Source organism: Ailuropoda melanoleuca, chromosome 4, assembly GCF_002007445.2.
Source record: "Ailuropoda melanoleuca isolate Jingjing chromosome 4, ASM200744v2, whole genome shotgun sequence".
Lineage (NCBI taxonomy): Eukaryota > Metazoa > Chordata > Mammalia > Carnivora > Ursidae > Ailuropoda > Ailuropoda melanoleuca.
In genome coordinates this window covers 25,694,840-25,713,070 of record NC_048221.1, presented here as the reverse complement: position 1 = coordinate 25,713,070, position 18,231 = coordinate 25,694,840, and the positions used below count along the sequence as shown (strand labels likewise).

The 18,231-nt window shown below is 40.1% G+C and overlaps 2 protein-coding genes across 11 annotated transcripts in view; one reads left to right on the top strand and one right to left on the bottom strand.

The window, feature by feature from the left end:
• ACOX2 (acyl-CoA oxidase 2) overlaps positions 1-11,989 on the top strand; it is a 35,996-nt gene extending 24,007 nt beyond the window's left edge. For 4 of the 8 annotated variants that reach the window (XM_034658542.1, XM_002913531.4, XM_034658537.1 and 1 more), the window contains 2 exons: positions 2,876-3,008; positions 6,414-6,659. In XM_034658542.1, coding sequence (XP_034514433.1) covers positions 2,876-3,008; positions 6,414-6,476 — 196 coding nt within the window. In that variant the 3' untranslated portion in view covers positions 6,477-6,659. Of the gene's footprint in view, positions 1-2,875; positions 3,009-6,413; positions 6,660-6,971; positions 7,410-8,539; positions 8,718-9,789; positions 9,916-11,861 lie in introns of those variants that run through there. The other 4 variants (XM_034658539.1, XM_034658538.1, XM_034658541.1 and 1 more) reach the window with 4 other exon arrangements.
• The window catches only part of KCTD6 (potassium channel tetramerization domain containing 6), a 39,086-nt gene continuing 30,150 nt past the window's right edge, over positions 9,296-18,231 (bottom strand). For all 3 annotated transcript variants that reach the window (XM_034658555.1, XM_034658556.1, XM_034658554.1), the window contains 2 exons: positions 11,949-12,018; positions 9,296-10,697 (listed from right to left, as the gene is read on the bottom strand). In XM_034658555.1, coding sequence (XP_034514446.1) covers positions 10,011-10,697; positions 11,949-12,018 — 757 coding nt within the window. In that variant the 3' untranslated portion in view covers positions 9,296-10,010. The remainder of the gene's footprint in view (positions 10,698-11,948; positions 12,019-18,231) is intronic.

Below are 18,231 nucleotides of genomic sequence, written 5' to 3'. Positions count from 1 at the left end.
AAGATTTTACTTTTAAGTAAGTAATCTCTGCACCGAATGCAGGGCCCAAACTCACAACCCCAAGATCAAGAGTTGCACCCTCCACTGACTAAGCCAGCCAGGTGCCCCAGGGACTGTAGTTTTAAATAAGTCAGAGAAGGCCTCCCAGGGAGGGTGATGTTTGAGGAAAGATCTCAAAGGGTGGGGACAGGAGAGGAGCCATGGGGTTGGCTGCAAAAGGAACACCCCAGGCAGAGAAGTACAAACATTGGAGGCCAGAGCATGCTTGGCACGTCCATCCAGAGAACACAGAAGAGAACAATGACTGAGGTGGGGAAGGAGAGCAGAGGTCAGAGAGTTAGGGGTGTACTGGGGTTGGGGTGGAGGGGGGTGGAGATCATTGCAAAGACGTAAGACTTTGGCTTTTACTTCATGTGAGAGTGAGAGGGTTTTCAGCATTTCAGTCATCAATGACTTTTCCTAAAGGATCACCCCAGCTGCCATATTAAGAACTGACTGGTCAGTGGGATGAATACAAAGCAGGGAGCCCAAGCGAAAGATGATGTTGGGTTAGATGGGTGATAACGCCGGAGGTAGTGGGAAGTGGTTGAAGTTTGGATATATTTTGAAGGTAGAACAGAATTTACTGACTGATCAGATGTGGGGTGTAATCGACAGAGAGGAGCTCAGGTTTTTGCCCAGGACAGAGTTACTTACCATTTGCTATAAATGCACCAGGTTTGGGCAGGATGCATAGGAGAAGGTGTGGAAGATCAGGAGTCTGGCTTTGAACATGTTAGCGTTGAAGAGCCTGTTAGAAATCAAGTAAGATGTTAATAAGCAGGTAAGTGAGACTGGAGAGATAAATTTGGAAGTCATTAGCATATGGCTGGTATTTAAAGCCATCAGAAGGATATCACATGGAGTGACTGTATAAAGAGAAGAGGCCCCGGTACTAGTCTTGGGACCCTCCAAAGAGGATGAGAGGAGGTGGCCTTGACAAGAGCTATTTCAGTGGAGTGGTGGAAGTGAAAACCTGAACAGGTCTAGTCTAGAACAGGTGGAGAAGAAAAAATAAAGCATAAACAAGCACAACAGTTTTAAGGAGTTTTATCATAAAGGGGAGCCAAGATCTGGAGTAGATGATGGAAACAGATTCAAAAGCTTGTTTTTAAGATGGGAGATAGGACGGCATATTTGTATATGAAAATGATCCAGTGGAGAAGGGGATTTTGACACTGTAGAGGAAAGGCAAGAGAATTTCTAGACTATTGTTCTCTAGTAGGCAAGAGGGGAAGACATCTAATGGTTGAAGAAGGACTGGCGTGAGCTGGGAGCCTGGACAGCGTACCGGTACTAAAAACAGAGAAAGCACGTATAAAAGCATGGGTGGGAACTTGTGGATGTGCTCTTACCGCTTCTATTTTACCAGTGAAACGGGACAAAAAGTCATCTAAGTAAGAGAGATGGGGAGGTGGGTAGTGTGGATTTAAGGATCAGAGAGAAGGTGTGAAATAATCCTCAAAGAAATGAGAGAGTCAAGGAACTAGAGCAATGTCATACGATCAGTAGGCACCAGGAAGGGCCCACCTGAGCCCCTATTACACCAGTCAGTACTGGTTTCCCAGCACCTACAGCTGCAACGGTGGTGGCACAGAGTCGGTGGAAAACTAATGAATGTGTTCTTGAGGGAGTGAATGTAACAGACCGAGGAATGTCAGCTGAATGAGGAAGGAAGGGAGGCCACCAGGAGGATGAGGGACAGGAAGTAAGTGGTGGGGGCAGGTAGGGTCAAAGAAGTGTGAACAGCCCTAAATGGAAACCCTCTCATATTAAAACAGGTAGGTACAGTATCCCAGTCAGCTCAACTGCTTCATAAAAGGAGGGCTGGGGAAGAGTATAAACAATCACAATGTTATGCTTTATAGCCTTTGCTAAAAAAAAAGGAAAAGAAGGATGTTAAAATTTTTTAAAAACATTTCATTCAATACACTAAAATAAAACACATTTTGTTGCTTGAAAAAGAAAAAAGGGGGGTGCTATCGGAGTCAGAACTCTAGAGGGAGTAAGCTAAAAGGGCAGAAGCCAGTGAAAGGATCACGCCCCACATCACAGGGAAGGTGCAGATGTGGAAGACCAAGTCCTGGGGTGGGATCTTGGCGGAGAATGACAGAGGGAGGCTGCAGAATACGGTCAGTGGAGAAGATCCCAGAACTGAGAAGCCGTGTTTTAGAGGAACACTCATGTGGGCAATGAAATCACTAAGGAAGATGACAGAAGAGTTGGAGAGAGAAACAGAGGACCAGGAGGTAGATCACTAATGGGAGAGACGTGATAGGGACACAGCTCAGCTGTGAGCAGGAGACATAAAGTCACAATCATATGCACACATACAACCGTAACAATGTAAAGCACTGAATAGAAGTCTGACCAAAATCAACTATACTGGGAGCAGGAAGGCCGAGGAGAAGCAGCAGGGTGAGGGGGGGCATGACATAGGGGTGACGAGAGAGGACCAAAAACCTATCCTTATCTGTTTGTAATGAAGAGTTGACAGATATATCTAAAACAGAACAATCAAGAAGTAGCAATCCAAACAAGATACAGACAGTCAAAAAATCTCAGCTACAAGACTGAAACTGATTCCAGGGGTGGGGGGAGTAGAGGTGAGACAGGGAGGTGCTGATTTTAAACGACAAGCCTTGAAGACTACTGGACTCTTTATACTTGTATAGAGAATAGATCAAAAATTAAAACTTTTAAAAAATTAAAGCTGAGTTGTTCAAAAGGGAATAATGATGCAACCTCTAATTAGGTGTTGTTATTCACCATCCCTGATTAATTGGATTCATAAGAGCAATCTAAAATACTCACAAACGCTTGTTTTCTCGCACAGGAAGGATGCCATCTTGTTAACTGATGCTTTTGACTTCACGGATCACTGTTTAAATTCAGCACTTGGCTGTTACGATGGAAATGTCTATGAACGTCTGTTCCACTGGGCCCAGGAGTCACCGACCAATACTCAGGTAGTTGAGTAGAACACATTATAAATTATGTAAGAGAGCAGAGAACAAGCAGTGAATACACCTCCATGTTTTCTCATTTTAATTGATTCCCATTAGGTTGGAAATTGCTTGGCATAGCATGTCTGTTGGAAATATTTTGAGAATACATAAAAGAAACCAGGAGTGGGGATGTGGCCTGGCAGGAACTCTAAGTCTGGACTTTAATCAGCAAAAGGCATTGCTCAGAATTTGGTAAAGGGAATCAGAAGGAAGGTCCATGCTCTAAATCATGGCTTGACACACCCAAGGGCATACGCACATAGTGGCAAACTAGCTTTTAAGAAACAAAAATAAGAAGATAAATCGTTGCAGTGATTTAACCATCTTATTTTCAGTCTTTTAACTTTCAGTTTTGTGTTGATAAAAATGGGTATTCAGAGGGGATAGGAAGCTTGGGGTGGGGGATCACTCTCAGATCTGTCTGCTGGAGATGCCTCCTTTCTCTGCAGTCTGAGGAACACAATCCCAGGAACAAAGGCGGCGGCTGCAGGGCCATCGGCAGCCCAGCATAAATGACAATTACAAGGGTTATGGCAAAAAGATCCCCAGCTGTCCTACCTAAGACAGAATGCCAGAACTCTATGTCATTGACAGAAGAGGGGAGGACTCCTAAAATCCTAATGATCTAGGGCCAGCGTCCCAGACTCTCTGCTGTAAGCCTCACTGGGAAATGTTATGAATGTCAATGACTATAGTAACTGGAGTAAAGAAATAAACCCTATATTTAGAATTTGGTAACCAAGATTTAATAGATTTGATACAGATGATCAAAACAAAGATAATCTATAGATATGCAACAGATTATTTTAAGCACTATAGTGTAAATATGTTACTCAGATAGTGAAGCTTACTTTTTTACCCCTTAGGTCAAATTTCAGAAAAGGTGTCTTAACACCTCATAAAATTGGCAGCTCTCAGGCTTTCATTCACACTTAGCATGGTGTTAGACTTGCTCTTCACATTTTGCATCCTGTCATACCTCATAGCTTAATTTAACATGATTATCTAAAATTATAACACAACTGGTCATCTCCAAGATGCTTGTCGGGTAGAAGGCCAATCCATTTTGGTCACTCCCTGTCTCCAGGGAGGCATCCTTTTAAGATGACAAGAAAGTATAAAGAACTTACTTAGAGAAAGCATGATACATTTACTGCTTAATACAGTTAAGCTACTTCTGGCGTGTTATTTTTCTAATAATTAGATCTCCCTACTTTCTACTGTTTAAATCCTGGCACAAAAATGACAGCAGTCCTCCTACTCCAGATTAGCTCCTGTGGTCTAAGGATAAACATATGCCCTTTGATGCTCCAGTGAAAAACCGACCCTGCTCTAACACCTGCCAGCAAATGCTGACATATCTAGCTCAAACCTGCTTAACTAGCAATACAAGGAAACATGCCAGTTCTGATTCCTCATCTTCACTAAAGAACACAGGGAGTTTTCTTGTTTTTTGTTTTTTACTTTGTTTCTAATCTTTACTTGAAAAGCATTTAATCTGGATACCATACGAGGGCAGGCTTATGTAAATGAGGTGAGGGGCACGCCGGGTCCACAACATCAACAGACCTGGTAAAATGTTGGTGCACTTCATCCCATTCACTCTTCTATTTTTCCTTATCTCCTGCAACTTGACTGTGAACAAGGATGGAGTCTTCCTCTTCCTAACTCCAGGATGTGTCTAGGAGTAGCCACTTTGCATTTACGGAATAAATGACCACAGTTTTATGACGCATGCAGTGAGAGGAACAACCCGCTGCATACACAGTGCTGTGGGTTCTGACCACCTTGGCTTACGATACCGTGCTAAACAGGGGACAGGTATAGCCATGTGACTCTTCCACGCACAGCAACTTGGGAATGTGAGATTATCAATGACCCTGGAGAAATGATGCCAGTTAGTCAAAATGACAGCCAGCTGACTACTGAACATATCGCCACATAATCTTACATTACTGGCTCCTTGAGAGTCTACCAAAATAGCACTTTTAAGGTATGTATTTCTAATCTGCTATCGATAATTTTGAAGCTGCAGTAAGGGACATTTTTCCCCCTCATTTGCACTAGTAGAAAAAGGCACACTGCGGGTATTTCAAATAAATCAACAGCTACGTTAAGACGTGCCTTGGAGACACACAATTACAAACGGGAACATATTTCACTGACATTTTCTACCAGAAGAAAGGGGCTATGCCAGGTTAAATGTCTTGAATCATGAGACAGTCTCTCCTCTGTCTGGGGCAGGTAGAGTCTTGAGCTTTACCCCTAGACACGATGATGCGCTCTCTCATAGTTCACCCAAGCCGTGGTGTGCGTCTTGGCTTTTTCTCCTGAGCTGGATGCTATTTCAAGGCAGATTCTCCAGACTGAATTGCAAAAAGTTGTTCCTGCTCCCCGTGTGAATTCATATTTAAGTGGTTCCCTATAGATGCAAGCAGTGCAGGAACCACTAGGGATAATTTCAAAACAAGAACCCTATTTCCCCCAGTTATTTGATGTAAAAAATTGTCCAAGTAGTTGCTAGATGCATTAAACATACCTACTGATTCATTTGGTCAGTCATTCAATAAATATTTATTGAGCAGATGCTATATGCCAGAAACTATTCTAGATACTAAGGCTACAGTGAAGAACAAAAGAGTCATAGACCCCATCTTCAATAAGGAGCCTAAAGTTTTAGCCTAGACAGGCAAAAAAGTAAATAAACAATATAAAAGATGAGGCTAGAGCTGTGAAGGAAGAATCAAGACATACGGGATGCCTGGCTAGTTCAGTCGGTTGGGCGTCTGCCTTCGGCTCAGGTCATGATCCCAGGGTCCTGGGATCGAGTCCGGCATCAGCCTCCTTCGTCAGTGGGGAGCCTGCTTCTCCCACTGCCTGCCGCTCCCCCTGCTTGTGCTCTATCTTACTCTGACAAATGAACAAATAAAATCTTAAAAAAAAAAAAAAAGAGAGAGAGAATCAAGACATAACATTAATGAACAATGGGGTATAACCCACTCTGACATAGAATCCTCATTAGTTTATTCCACCTTCTGGTTGCTTGCTTTGTGGTTAATGTTCAGTTTCAAAGAACCTCAAAAAGTCAAGCATTTTCTTTGTATTAAATTCTAAAAGCAAATGATAAGCTGTTTCTTAATTGGCCACCTGCATCCACAATTTAAAATCTGCATGAGAAAAGGAAGGATGCCCTTTGGAAAAAATGTTTCTCCATATGTTCACACAAAATGGATTTTAAAAATAATTTTTAAAATTAAGAATCTTATATAATGTTACTTTTTTGAAACTAAAAACTTAATTTGAAAGTAAAAACCATTAATCCTGGCAGAAATATTGTCTTAACGATGCACTTTTTTCTACAAATAGGGGAACCCTGCCTACGAGAAATACTTAAGACCACTATTACAAAGTCAGAGATCCAAGCTGTGAAGTAATCAACAGCATTCAAGAGGCACCACCGTGTGATAATGGTACTATGGCATATACAGCATTAAATTTTAAAGTATGCTTCATATATACTTTATATATTTCAAAGTACGTATATATGTATATTGTTGTTTGTAAAGTCAGCTCTACGGGCGCCTGGGTGGCTCAGTTAAGCATCTGTCTTTGGCTCAGGTCATGATCCCGGGGTCCTGGGATCCAGCCCTGCCTCAGGCTCCCTGCTCAGCAGGGAGTCTGCTTCTCCCTCTCCCTCTGCCACCCCACTCATGCTGTCTCTTTCTCCCTCTCTCTAATGAATAAATAAAATCTTTAAAAAAACAATAATGTAAGCTCTATACCCAACGTGGGGCTCGAACTCACGATCCCAAGAGCAAAAGTTGCATACTCTACCGACTCAGCCAGCCAGGCACCCTCTAAAGTAGGTATGTTTTAAAGTCATTATCTAGATGGATGGATAAAACATCTGTGTTTTACTTCAAGATAACCCATGAAAGGAAAAAGGGAGAGCGAAGTGCTGAAGATGGTCGGTCAGTGGGTCCACGGAAGTTTGCACTATTCTACTTCTGAATATGTTTGAAATTTCCGACAATAAAAAACAGTAGTGCTATCCATTTGTAGCATCTATTTAGTAAAACTAAAGAGTTTTACTTTAGATCTAAAGTCAATAGATGGGGCACTTGGGTGGCTCAGTCTATTAAGCATCTGCTTTTGGCTCAGGTCATGATCCCAGGGTCCTGGGATCGAGTCCCGCATCAGGCTCCCTGCTCAGCAGGGAGCCAGCTTCTCCCTCTCCCTCTGCTGCTCCTCTGCCTACTTGTGATCTCTCTCTCTCTCTGTCAAATAAATAAATAAAATCTTTAAAAGAATAAATTTAAAAAATAAAGTCAATAGACTCATCAGTTATCACTTATATCTAATTTAGCACACATTTATCCGAGGGTTTAAAAGGACATACACAATTCTCTTCCAAAAGTGCCTGTACTTGGAGTAATCTAAATAAAATGTAGAGTACTAAGAATACCACTGAGTATCAATTTTTGAAAATCAACTATTTCGCAGTGAAAATGATTTAAAATTTTCTTAAAACACATAATTGTCTCAAATTACCAAATATAATCAAACTACATTTTTCATATCGCGCAACTGAATAAAACACTCAAAATTAAATGCCACCAAATTGCAAAAGATCTCAGCTGGCTACTTTTCCTAATTTACTCATAAAAATAATCATTTAGTTGTTAATTATTATTATTTTTTTAAGTAGGCTCCACACCCTGCATGGAATCCAATGCAGGGCTCAAACTCACAACCCTGAGATCAAGACCTGAGCTGAGATCAAGAGTCGGACACTCAACAAATGACTGAGCCACCCAGGGGCCCCTTAGTTATTAATAATTAATAAGTCTGAGAAAATTTACCAAAACAAACTTCTCTCCAGTGAACTGAGCAAGGAAGAGACCCCATCAGATTTTAACTTTTAAAACCGTCGAACAACTATTATTCCCATTTCCACATCAACTTTCAGTCCAAATCACTCTGTCTTGCATCTACCTCCACCAACTCAACAACACATAAGTGGATGTTTTTTGAGGGGGAGGGTTAACCTCTAATCAATTTGAAGTATGAGACAATTTTCTAAAAAGATAACTTCACACTAGCACATTTACTAAAACCACAGCAACCTGCCAATAGCATGAAGGGATTTTAGTTTGAAGATGGCTGAAGATGTTTTAGTTGAAGATGGTGAAAACAGGGTAATTATAGGTTTCTAGATGTTGGTCATTTGTCAAATCTTTTTTTTTTTTTTTTTAAAGGCAGTCTTTTTTTTTTTTAAGATTTTATTTATTTATTTGACAGAGTTAGAGACAGCCAGCGAGAGAGGGAACACAAGCAGGGGGAGTGGGAGAGGAAGAAGCAGGCTCATGGCAGAGGAGCCTGACGTGGGGCTCGATCCCATAACGCCGGGATCACGCCCTGAGCCGAAGGCAGACGCTTAACCGCTGTGCCACCCAGGCGCCCCAGTCATTTGTCAAATCTTAAATTTTCAGACACATGGGCAAAAATGGATGTCGGTAAGGTGTTCTCATCCTCCTTTCAGAGAGAGAATCTCAGAATCTTCTCATGAAAAAGAGAAAAGGAGTGACCCGCCTGAGGGCCACAGCCTCGGAACTCTACCCTTCCCTTAGAAAACAGGGAAGAAATTACATGACTTCTTTTATAAGGTGTTCTAACAAACTAGGAAGTCTCACTATAACTAACATAATCCTTCCTGTAACTTCCAAGAAAGAATCAAACCAACTATTTGAAGTAAGACCACAATGAATAAAGTACATACATATCTCCTGTTCCAGAGCCTTCACTCACTGCAGTTTAGTTTTTCTCCTCAGAAGCAGACTTAACTGTAATAATAAAATATATTTGTGGGCCACAGTAATATTGTGAGAAAAAAGTGACTGAAAAGGCAGTTTGTCCCTGTGTTCAGTACAAAGCTAGAATAAGGGTCATATTCAATGGTGACAACTGGTGGCTTACTGAAGAAAAATCTGTAATCTTCAACATAAGTCCTATCTGAAAAAATTTATCAAACCCTATGTTCACTGTATGCACTCTTTTAGAAAAAACAATCAATTCCATCCATCCCTGCTCCAGTAACACAGGAGATGCTATAAACTGCATCTGAAGGCTCTGAGTCCTCTTGAGTCAAATACAAAGGTATTTGTATATATAAACCAAACAATGCATATTTGAAGCAAGAAATATGATTTCCCCCCCTAAGTAACAATAATCAACAAATACAAATCTAATTTTCATATTTCATTTTTTATTAGTTTTTTTCTTCTGGTGGACAGTACACTTGGGAATTATACTGCACCAGGCATAAGAAGTAAGAGTTCTACCACAGGGACATTTTGTATTCAGAATCCAATATAAATATTTCTAGTCAGACATTTCCATGGCTACAGATATTTGGTTGCTTGATTTATATGCATAGAAAGAAACAGTTGTCATAACTGTAAAAAGCAGTACTTAACAAGTACTTTTAAATGACTGGAACAGTTTTCCTTTAATATTACAATACTGCTTATTGGTTTGGAAACTAGGTCACCCTACATGATGTTTTGATTTTTCTCAAAGGCATCATGAGTACTCTGTTTATTCTTTCATTCCTGCATTTTTAGCCTTCTAGTTGAGTTAGGGACCATGTAATCAGAAATCATTGTAGCACTGTAATAAAAAAAGCTCTGTTAAGAGTAGATTATATACCATAATGATTTTCATACTTCTTTTTATAAAAAAGGTATCTGGAGGCTCCGAACAGGCACATGCATACTCAAGGTAAAGGGAACAAAACATAGAGGAGTCTGCTAAAGCACAAAACTTCCTTCTGGTCCTCAATGCCTTCAAATAAATAAAAATATTAAAAAAAAAAAAATCGCACACTGTGATTAAAAAAAAAAAAAAAAGTCTCTTCCATGTCCTGGAGAGTCAGTTTCCAGGAACTTCTCCCAGGCTTGGAGATCAGTCATCAGTCTTCCGGGCCAGCCTACAGAAAGTCCAGTTGTGCTCCACTGTGTTCTCATTGGCCCGCTCACTCATGTGATGCACTCGGGTGTTGCGGATCGTGAAACCTTGTTTTGTAATGTATTCCATCAGGTGGACCCGGAGAGAAACTTCCTGGTGATAATCACAGGGTCCGAAAGTAAAGGAAACCTGGCAATCTCTGGTGTCCATCATGTGCTTATTCCACTTTGTGAAATAGTTTGAGATACCTTCTAGTAAGGAATGAACCTTGGTGGTGATGGTTAATTGGGTTATGATGACAGCTACTGGGTTGGAGTACTTAGAAAGCTTCCGAGTACTAGATAACTCCACAACTTCTTCAAAAGTATCCATAGGATACAGAGGCTTGGGGTCATTGAGACATTGAATCAAGGGCTCAATCTGATAAAAATCTGCTTCTTTCCGAAGCAGATCAAATTCCTTAAAATCCAGGGGTAAGGTCAACTCTGAAGTTCTTAAGAAGTTGAGGACATATCGGAAAAGAGGTCCATCTCGATCAATGAAGTAATTGCCTTGAGGGTCTCGAGCTGTAGGGAAGTCGCCCCCAAACATAGCTCCAAGCATGGAATCCGGGTAACGCGTCAATGTGGTGAGAGACGTTGTATACAAGTGTCCACCTACATTTAACGTGACTGGGTCAGTCATCTGAAATTTTTAAAAAGTGATCAGTCATCTGAAATTTCTTAAATTCTAACTTTGACAAATTAAGAAAATTAATGGTAACAACAAGCAAGGCAAAAGATTCGTTCAGGCTATAATGTATTTAGCAATCCTATAATGCAAAATAGCTTTACTGTCAATGATAAACCTACCCAGATGAAGGGATCTAATGTTTTCTTTCAATAGGAAAGGATAAATCTAATTCATTAAAGCCTTACACTAAAAAAGGAGAGCATGACTTCCAAAGCCACTTAATTTCAGGCCCAGTATCTAAAGAGAAGTTTTTAGGTCAGAGTATATACTATGGGAAGAGAAAAGCCAAGTTAAAATTTACTCACATAAGTTTTTTTCTGATTAAAAAAAGAGAGACCTTCCTTTTTCTTAACTCAATTTAACACAAAATAGAATAAAAATGATTTGATACTATAAAAATATCTACTTTCAATACTTCTTTCATTTTTCCCACTCAAAAAAGGGAAACAAATCATAAAACTTACTTTAAAGATAAAAATTTGTGCAGCCAGTTTTTATAACTTCTCCATGGAAATAACAGTGCCAAATACTAAGTTATAATACACAGTTAGTCAACACAATCTTATATACCCAAAGGCTGACACAGCAGCTTTCAATTTTTAGAATCTGATCATGTATTCACTTTTGTAACACTGAAGTTGAAATCTGGCCTTTAATTTTGAAAAGCAAGCTTCTCCAAATAATACATACCTTCCCTTTTAAAAATTATATGTAAGAAAAATAAATAAAGACAGACAGAGGGACTTCTGTATTACACAAGTGAAATATTTCTTAACAAAGGAAAAGGAAAATAGGAAGACATGCACACTCAAAAAAAGTACAAGTGGGAGAAGTGGCAGCTTCTCAACCTTTAACTTCCCTAACACAAGAAAATAGCCTCTCTACCATTACCTACTAGACCATCTTAATAGTCACTACTCTATGAAGGAAGAGTTTTAAGAGCAACACACTTTAAAGACCAAAAAAATATTATGCTCTCAGATAAGTGATTATAAAAAGTCACTTAGAGAGTTCATATTGACTTTGCTTACATAAAAACACCAAACGAGACCCAAAAAATAAACTAATTAAGAGGGAGTTGATGATGTACTAATTTATAATTTTCTTTCTTATAAGATTTATTATACCTAAGAATACAGAAGAAGGGGGAAAAGACACAAATTATTTGCCAGCCTTCAAAATGCATCTGCAAAAGCATCTCACCATATAGCCCCAGTCTCCATTATCCATCTGCTCCAGCGCTGCGTCTCGGGGAGCCCAGGTTCCAGGGAAACTTGGGGAGAAGAAAAAGACACATGACAGAGCATGTAACTATGAAAACAGAGAAGGATTTTCCCACCCAACAGAGCAGACAGCTAGCAGCTACTCATCACTCATCGTTGCTCAACCAAAACCGGCTACAGGGCAAAGATCTGGAGAAAGCATTCCTCTAGGACTGTCCATACATACCTAAGAGATAGACAATCTTTAGAGAAAAAAATTATCCTATGCTTAGGGAAGGAAGAAGAGCCTAGTAAGTAAGCCAGTCATTCAAATTTTACCTATCCTCTCTGAAAATTTAATTTTTACAATTTCTATAGGAGAACATTATGATTAACTGTACAACGCTAGCCTGGTGCAAACCTATAATGATCCTTATCAAAAAGGTGGTTAAGGAAAGGGAGAAAGATAAAACTCTTTTTTATCCATTTCAGCTATAGAAACTAAACATCTCAGTAAAAGCATCAAAAGCCATAAACCTCCGAGACACCAGTATCACTTTCCAAGAGAAATACATCAGAACAGGATTTCTTTTATAACATAAAAAAACTAATTATACTTTTAATAATGATATATTTCATTCTGTACAATAATCAAAACAAATAGAAAACAATTTAAATGCCAAATCATCAGAGCACAATTTGGGACAAGAGGAAACTTACAAATCTGGTTGCGAGTCACTCAGCCGGCACTTAACGGAGAACCAGCCTGAAGACATTGATAAACACCCAGCTACTAATGATGCCAGTTTGAATTTATTTTTATCTACAATTCAAAAGCACTTAAACACTTTCCCAGCTACGGAACTGCTTTAGTCAGTCCCCTCTCACACGTATCATTCTCCAAATCAACTGGCAAAGCAAATTGCAGAGCAAATTTCAAAAGCTCTGGCAAGAGACAGTAAGAAACATGAACTTACCGGTATTTATCCAGGAAAAGCACTGGCTTTTTTATATGGTCTTTGAACAGATTCACTTTTCCCACTTTTAGAGAAATTTGGCACACTATTCTCAGAACAGGCCCTGGCTACAGAAGATCACAAAGGCTCTTTCTCAAAAAGGTCACTCAGGCATGTAGAGAACATTTGCATAGCACAGCATGGGCTGAAATCAGAGCCTGAAGCATCTATTTTTCCACCTTGCACATTCTTCAAAGAAAACAAGCTAAAATGTGGACCAGACAACGTGCAGTCAGGTTTAATTGTCCATACTCAGAAGCTGGATATAGATAGACCTCCACATGCAATAGGATGAGAAGTGGAACAAATGTCAAATTCAGGGGGTTGTGACCACCTTTCATTCCTCTGACTTGCTTCTCAGTATTTGAAGTAAACAGAACCAAGAAAACAGGTTTTACCAATTTATATTATGAACATCCAATTCAGGTACTGATACAACGGACAGATCAGTAACGGGGTGATTTAAAAGGCCAGTCATCCAAAGGTTCTGATACTAGGCTCATCTTTGGCATCTTCCCACCACCCAAAGTTTTCATTCCTGACAGCCTCAAAAATAACTCAGTCAACCAAAATTTATTATAGGTCAACTTGGTGGGGGGGGCGATGTGCAATGTAGAGACACAGAAATAGGAAAGATACAATCCTTGCCCTCATGGAGCTTTCTATCTGTGAAGAAAGGCAACATGCAACAACTGTACAGAAAAGTGCTACATAACGGATGGACAAGCAGAGGCCTTCGGAAAGAAAAGCAAGAACACTTCCAAATGGGCAGACTTCAGGAAGAGCTCACTCAGGAGAACTCTACAGGAATATTTGGACAACCTGAGAGGAGGGATTCCAAAAGAAGAAACAATTTAAATAAAAGGAGATGGGCCTTTTTCTCCCACAATATTCCTGATACAATAAGCAATGCATGAATTACTGTCCCCATTTTAGAGATTTCTCTAAAATAGAGAAACGGCAGATTAAAAGACTTGCTCAAGTTCCCATAGCTGGAAAGTAACTGATTAAGAACTTGGATTTTCTCGGGGCGCCTGGGTGGCACAGCTGTTAAGCGTCTGCCTTCGGCTCAGGGCGTGATCCCGGCGTTATGGGATCGAGCCCCACATCAGGTTCCTCCGCTGTGAGCCTGCTTCTTCCTCTCCCACTCCCCCTGCTTGTGTTCCCTCTCTCGCTGGCTGTCTCTGTCAAATAAATAAATAAAATATTTAAAAAAAAAAAAAAAAAAAAAAAATTTAAAAAAAAAAAAAAAAAAAGAACTTGGATTTTCTGACTCCTAGTCTAGATTTTTCTATAAACCCCTTCTTTGGGTAGAAACTGAAAGAATCCAAGAAATAAGAAACTGAAAGGATTAACTTTAGACCCCCTAGCAGGTGGACTTTATTCACAAATTTAATAGTAACTCAGTCTAAGGGAGCAATCACAATGGGTTTGTAAAAATTCCCCTGAGGCAAAATAGCAAGAACCTACTGACTAGTGTGACTGAAGGCTAGTGTCCTTTGTCTTAAGTAAAGAACTCCAATCCATGAATATCCAAATGATTAAATGAGAAATGGGAGACCAAAGATAAAGGAAAGGACCAGACATCATCAATGCTACAGCTGTTACGCAAGGTCTGTCCACTATTAATCCTTTGCCCCCCCCCTTTTACTGCTAAACCAAAACAAGATAACTTCTTGAACAATCATAAAAAGAAAACTAGATGATGCCTTTGAATCTGTTCCAGAGCAAAAGCCCAGGTTCTGTTCCAATACAAAGATGTAATGAAACCTCAAGCTTAATAATTCAAGAAAGCACTTATGGGAATCTATATAAGCCCATGTTTCTTAAAAAGCACCCAAAAGCCTCCCTACATTTGTGTATAAGATACAGATACTCAAAATAAAATGAAGTTACTATTAGTCACTTCCAATAACAATGACTAAACTATACAAAAAAATCAAATTGTTCACTAAAGAGCTCTAAGGGGAAAAAATAGTATTGATTAGTTTAAATTTTACCCCCACTCCTTACTTCTAAACATCGTCTGTGGAGATGCTTAATGCTTAGATACAGCAAGAAACAAACCAAAAAAAAGCAGTTAGGTTCCTGATCATCCAACAGCGGGATAATCAGCCTCTAAATTGAATACTGTTAGGAACATCTCAGAGACAATACAGATGAATGAAATAAAATATAATCCGAAAAAATTTCCGGGATAGTGTCAATCTCTTCTACTAAATCATTTTTCAGAGCTGCTAGCAATTAGAAAATGATTCATTTGCTTTTCATCTTCTCTCTCTTCTGGCACAGTCTCCAATGGAGGGCTTAATGAGAAGTTAAATGACTACAAGACAGCCAGCAGAAGGAAGATCTTGAAATGGGCATCAAATGAGCCTTTTTTACTCGATGAAGACAAAGAAAAATCTAATATTCCAGAAAATTTGCCAGGAATAGAGATTATGAGGATAACAATGAAAAAAACTGTTCTTTAAAGTGATTCCTCTTACTAAAGATCATTTTAAACAGCAGTGAATGCAACCAAGCACAAACAATTATAAAGTTCAAAGAAAGGCTTCTGGCCCTTGAAAATCAGTCCTACCTGAAAATATCTGACCTTTGGTGCAAATAAAATTCTTGCGGAAACAACTGGCTGACCATTCCCAAAGAATATAAAACAGCACTGAAAATTCACCTACACTTAAGCTGCAAAGATTAATTATGACTAATGTGTAAATTCTGACAGTGTAATGTTAGATAATTAAGCTAAGGAAAACACATACTAAAGAATTTATAAAAGCCTTTTAAGAAATTGCTAACAACTTTCTGAAGTAGCAAATCCGAAAAATGCACAATCCAACAAGTTAATAACCTCCAGAATAACCCTAGAACCCGGGGCCGTTCTCCTCAACACTACAGAACTGCAGTCAAGCTTTTAGTTACGGTTAGCTAATTCTACATAAATATTCTGGGTTTGTCATTTCTGCTACAGACTAAAACTAAGTATTCTCCCAGGCAAAAGTCCTACTCCTATATAACAACTTATCCATCAGAATACATACCTCCAAACTCGGATAAATAATAAAAACCTGTTTACTACTGCCTTCCCAAAGTTTCCAGGCAGCCCCTATAAAACGCCTTTCTCCTGAAATCTTTTGTGTCTGGCATTCAGAAAAGAAGACTCAATAAATTCCATCTATACATACCTTCAAAATTACCTTTTGTACAGAATTCCTCAGTTCTTGAGACACGGAAGTTTGAAAATGAAATACTTTTTATAGTAACTAGTTCAGTGACATCTAAAGGTATCTTTTGGGTTAACATTCACATATAGGCTGACACTAGTAGCCAGGCACACAAGGAGAATGTGATTATGGTGTTAGGGTATCCTTAACCATACCAACGCAGAAAGAGATTGTTTTTTCCTAAAATTAATTATTTTTTTCTCTCTCCTCTCTCCATGTAGTCTAGAGGAAAGGAGGTCTAGATTGAAAAAAATGACCTTAATGCTAAAGAGCTGTCATAAATAGTCACAAAATCAGAAGATTTCTCTTAGCCTCAGTTTCTACAAAATAAAATAGGGTAATACCACCTTCCCCAAAATAATGATACCATTTAGGATTAACACAAAGGCAACAACCGACCTCCAAGGTAACAGATCAGGACTAGGGTTCTGAAGTACACGCAGGCCAGTGCAGAGGAAAGAGAACTGGTTACTGGTGAGGATCTGTATCCCCCTTATGCTCCTTTACTAATTATGAGACCCTGAAGAAATGCCTCTTTAAGCCCAGCTTCCTTGCAGAAAAGGAGAAAATAAGCAAGATCATGAATAGGAAACCATTTGTAAACTGGCGAGTATTAAACAAACGTGAAAATACTAATGGCAGTGGCATAAACAAAATTTCTGTGGTAAACTGAGAAACTTGAAAGTGTGAACACAAGTAATTTAAAGCCCTGGCATGGAAACAGGACAAATATGGAAGAAAAGCCCTCTTAATTTGCTTCCAATCTCCCCAAGTCCTCCTTTCCCCAGAGCTCCACAAGGCAGAATTACAGGTAAAGGGGAGCAGCCGGCTTTTATAGAGACCACCAGACAGCTGAGCTCTTGATCACAGAAGGAACTTCTCTAAAGCATGACTCAGGATTATCTCTAAGGTAAAGCCAAACCCAAATAAATACGTGTGTTCCGTTTTAAACAGACTCTAAATACCAAAATTCAAGACACACTGAGGGATCCATAGGAGTCACCCTAGGATTCCTTTATGTAGGAATGCTTTGGGTAAAATATGATTTATGGAAATTTCAATCACACAAATCTTAGGAATGCACCTATGGCAGTCCTCACCAGTCAATCCTTAATATCTATGGCATTACATAAATGAAATACTAGTAAGGACTGACCGTTCTCAACCAAAGAGCAAGTTCTCTCAAACTACCAACCCTGCAGATCAGAAGATTTTCCTTTTCCTAGCCACACATTTGTTCATTTGAAAACACCAATCTTGGGCTCAGGCCTGTGCTAAATGCTGTCCTCTAGCTTTTTTCCTATTCTGAGATCGCACTCGGACATTTGTGACAGCAGGAAGAAAATAAATATGCCAAGGGGAAATGGTAAGGGATACCTGGGTTACCCTAAACATTCTTGGCCAAACCAGGTCACCCCGGGTCTGCTTGCCACTCAAACCTCTTCTATCACAAAGTCCTAAAATTGGATTTATCAACTTGTTCCAGAACAGCTATACTCGAACAGAAACATGGTAACTTCAGCAGAAAATCCAAAGAGGATCTGTTTTGTCTCTCTCGTCCCACCCTCTGACACAACCTCCACCACTGCCGGCCCAGCAGGTGCTTCAGGGGCTCCCCATTACCACGGTCATTTATCACCTCTGACATCAACCATTAAAAATGCCAAGATACACAAATCTGAGCATCAAGAACTCAGCTACACTCACAGTGCGTCTCTGAGGGCAGAAAATGCCCTAAAGCAGGGCTCAGAAGCCCTGCCACAGCCTTTAAATTAGGGCAAACGGTGGCTAATAAGAGCCACCCCCCTAAAAAAATCATTGCCGAGCAAAACTCGAGGTGTCCCCAACCGGGCCGTGCTTCGCTGTTGCCCTGTAGCCAAAGTCCCCCCCCACCCCAACCCGGTCCGGCGTGGGACACAAGATGCTCTGGGCCCGAGCGGGGGGCGCGCCCCGGTGTCGCGAGCCCGGGTCCGCCGAAGCCGCACGTCCCCGCGGGGCGGGCCCTGGAACCCGCCCCAGCCCGGCCGCTCGGCCGCGGGCAGCC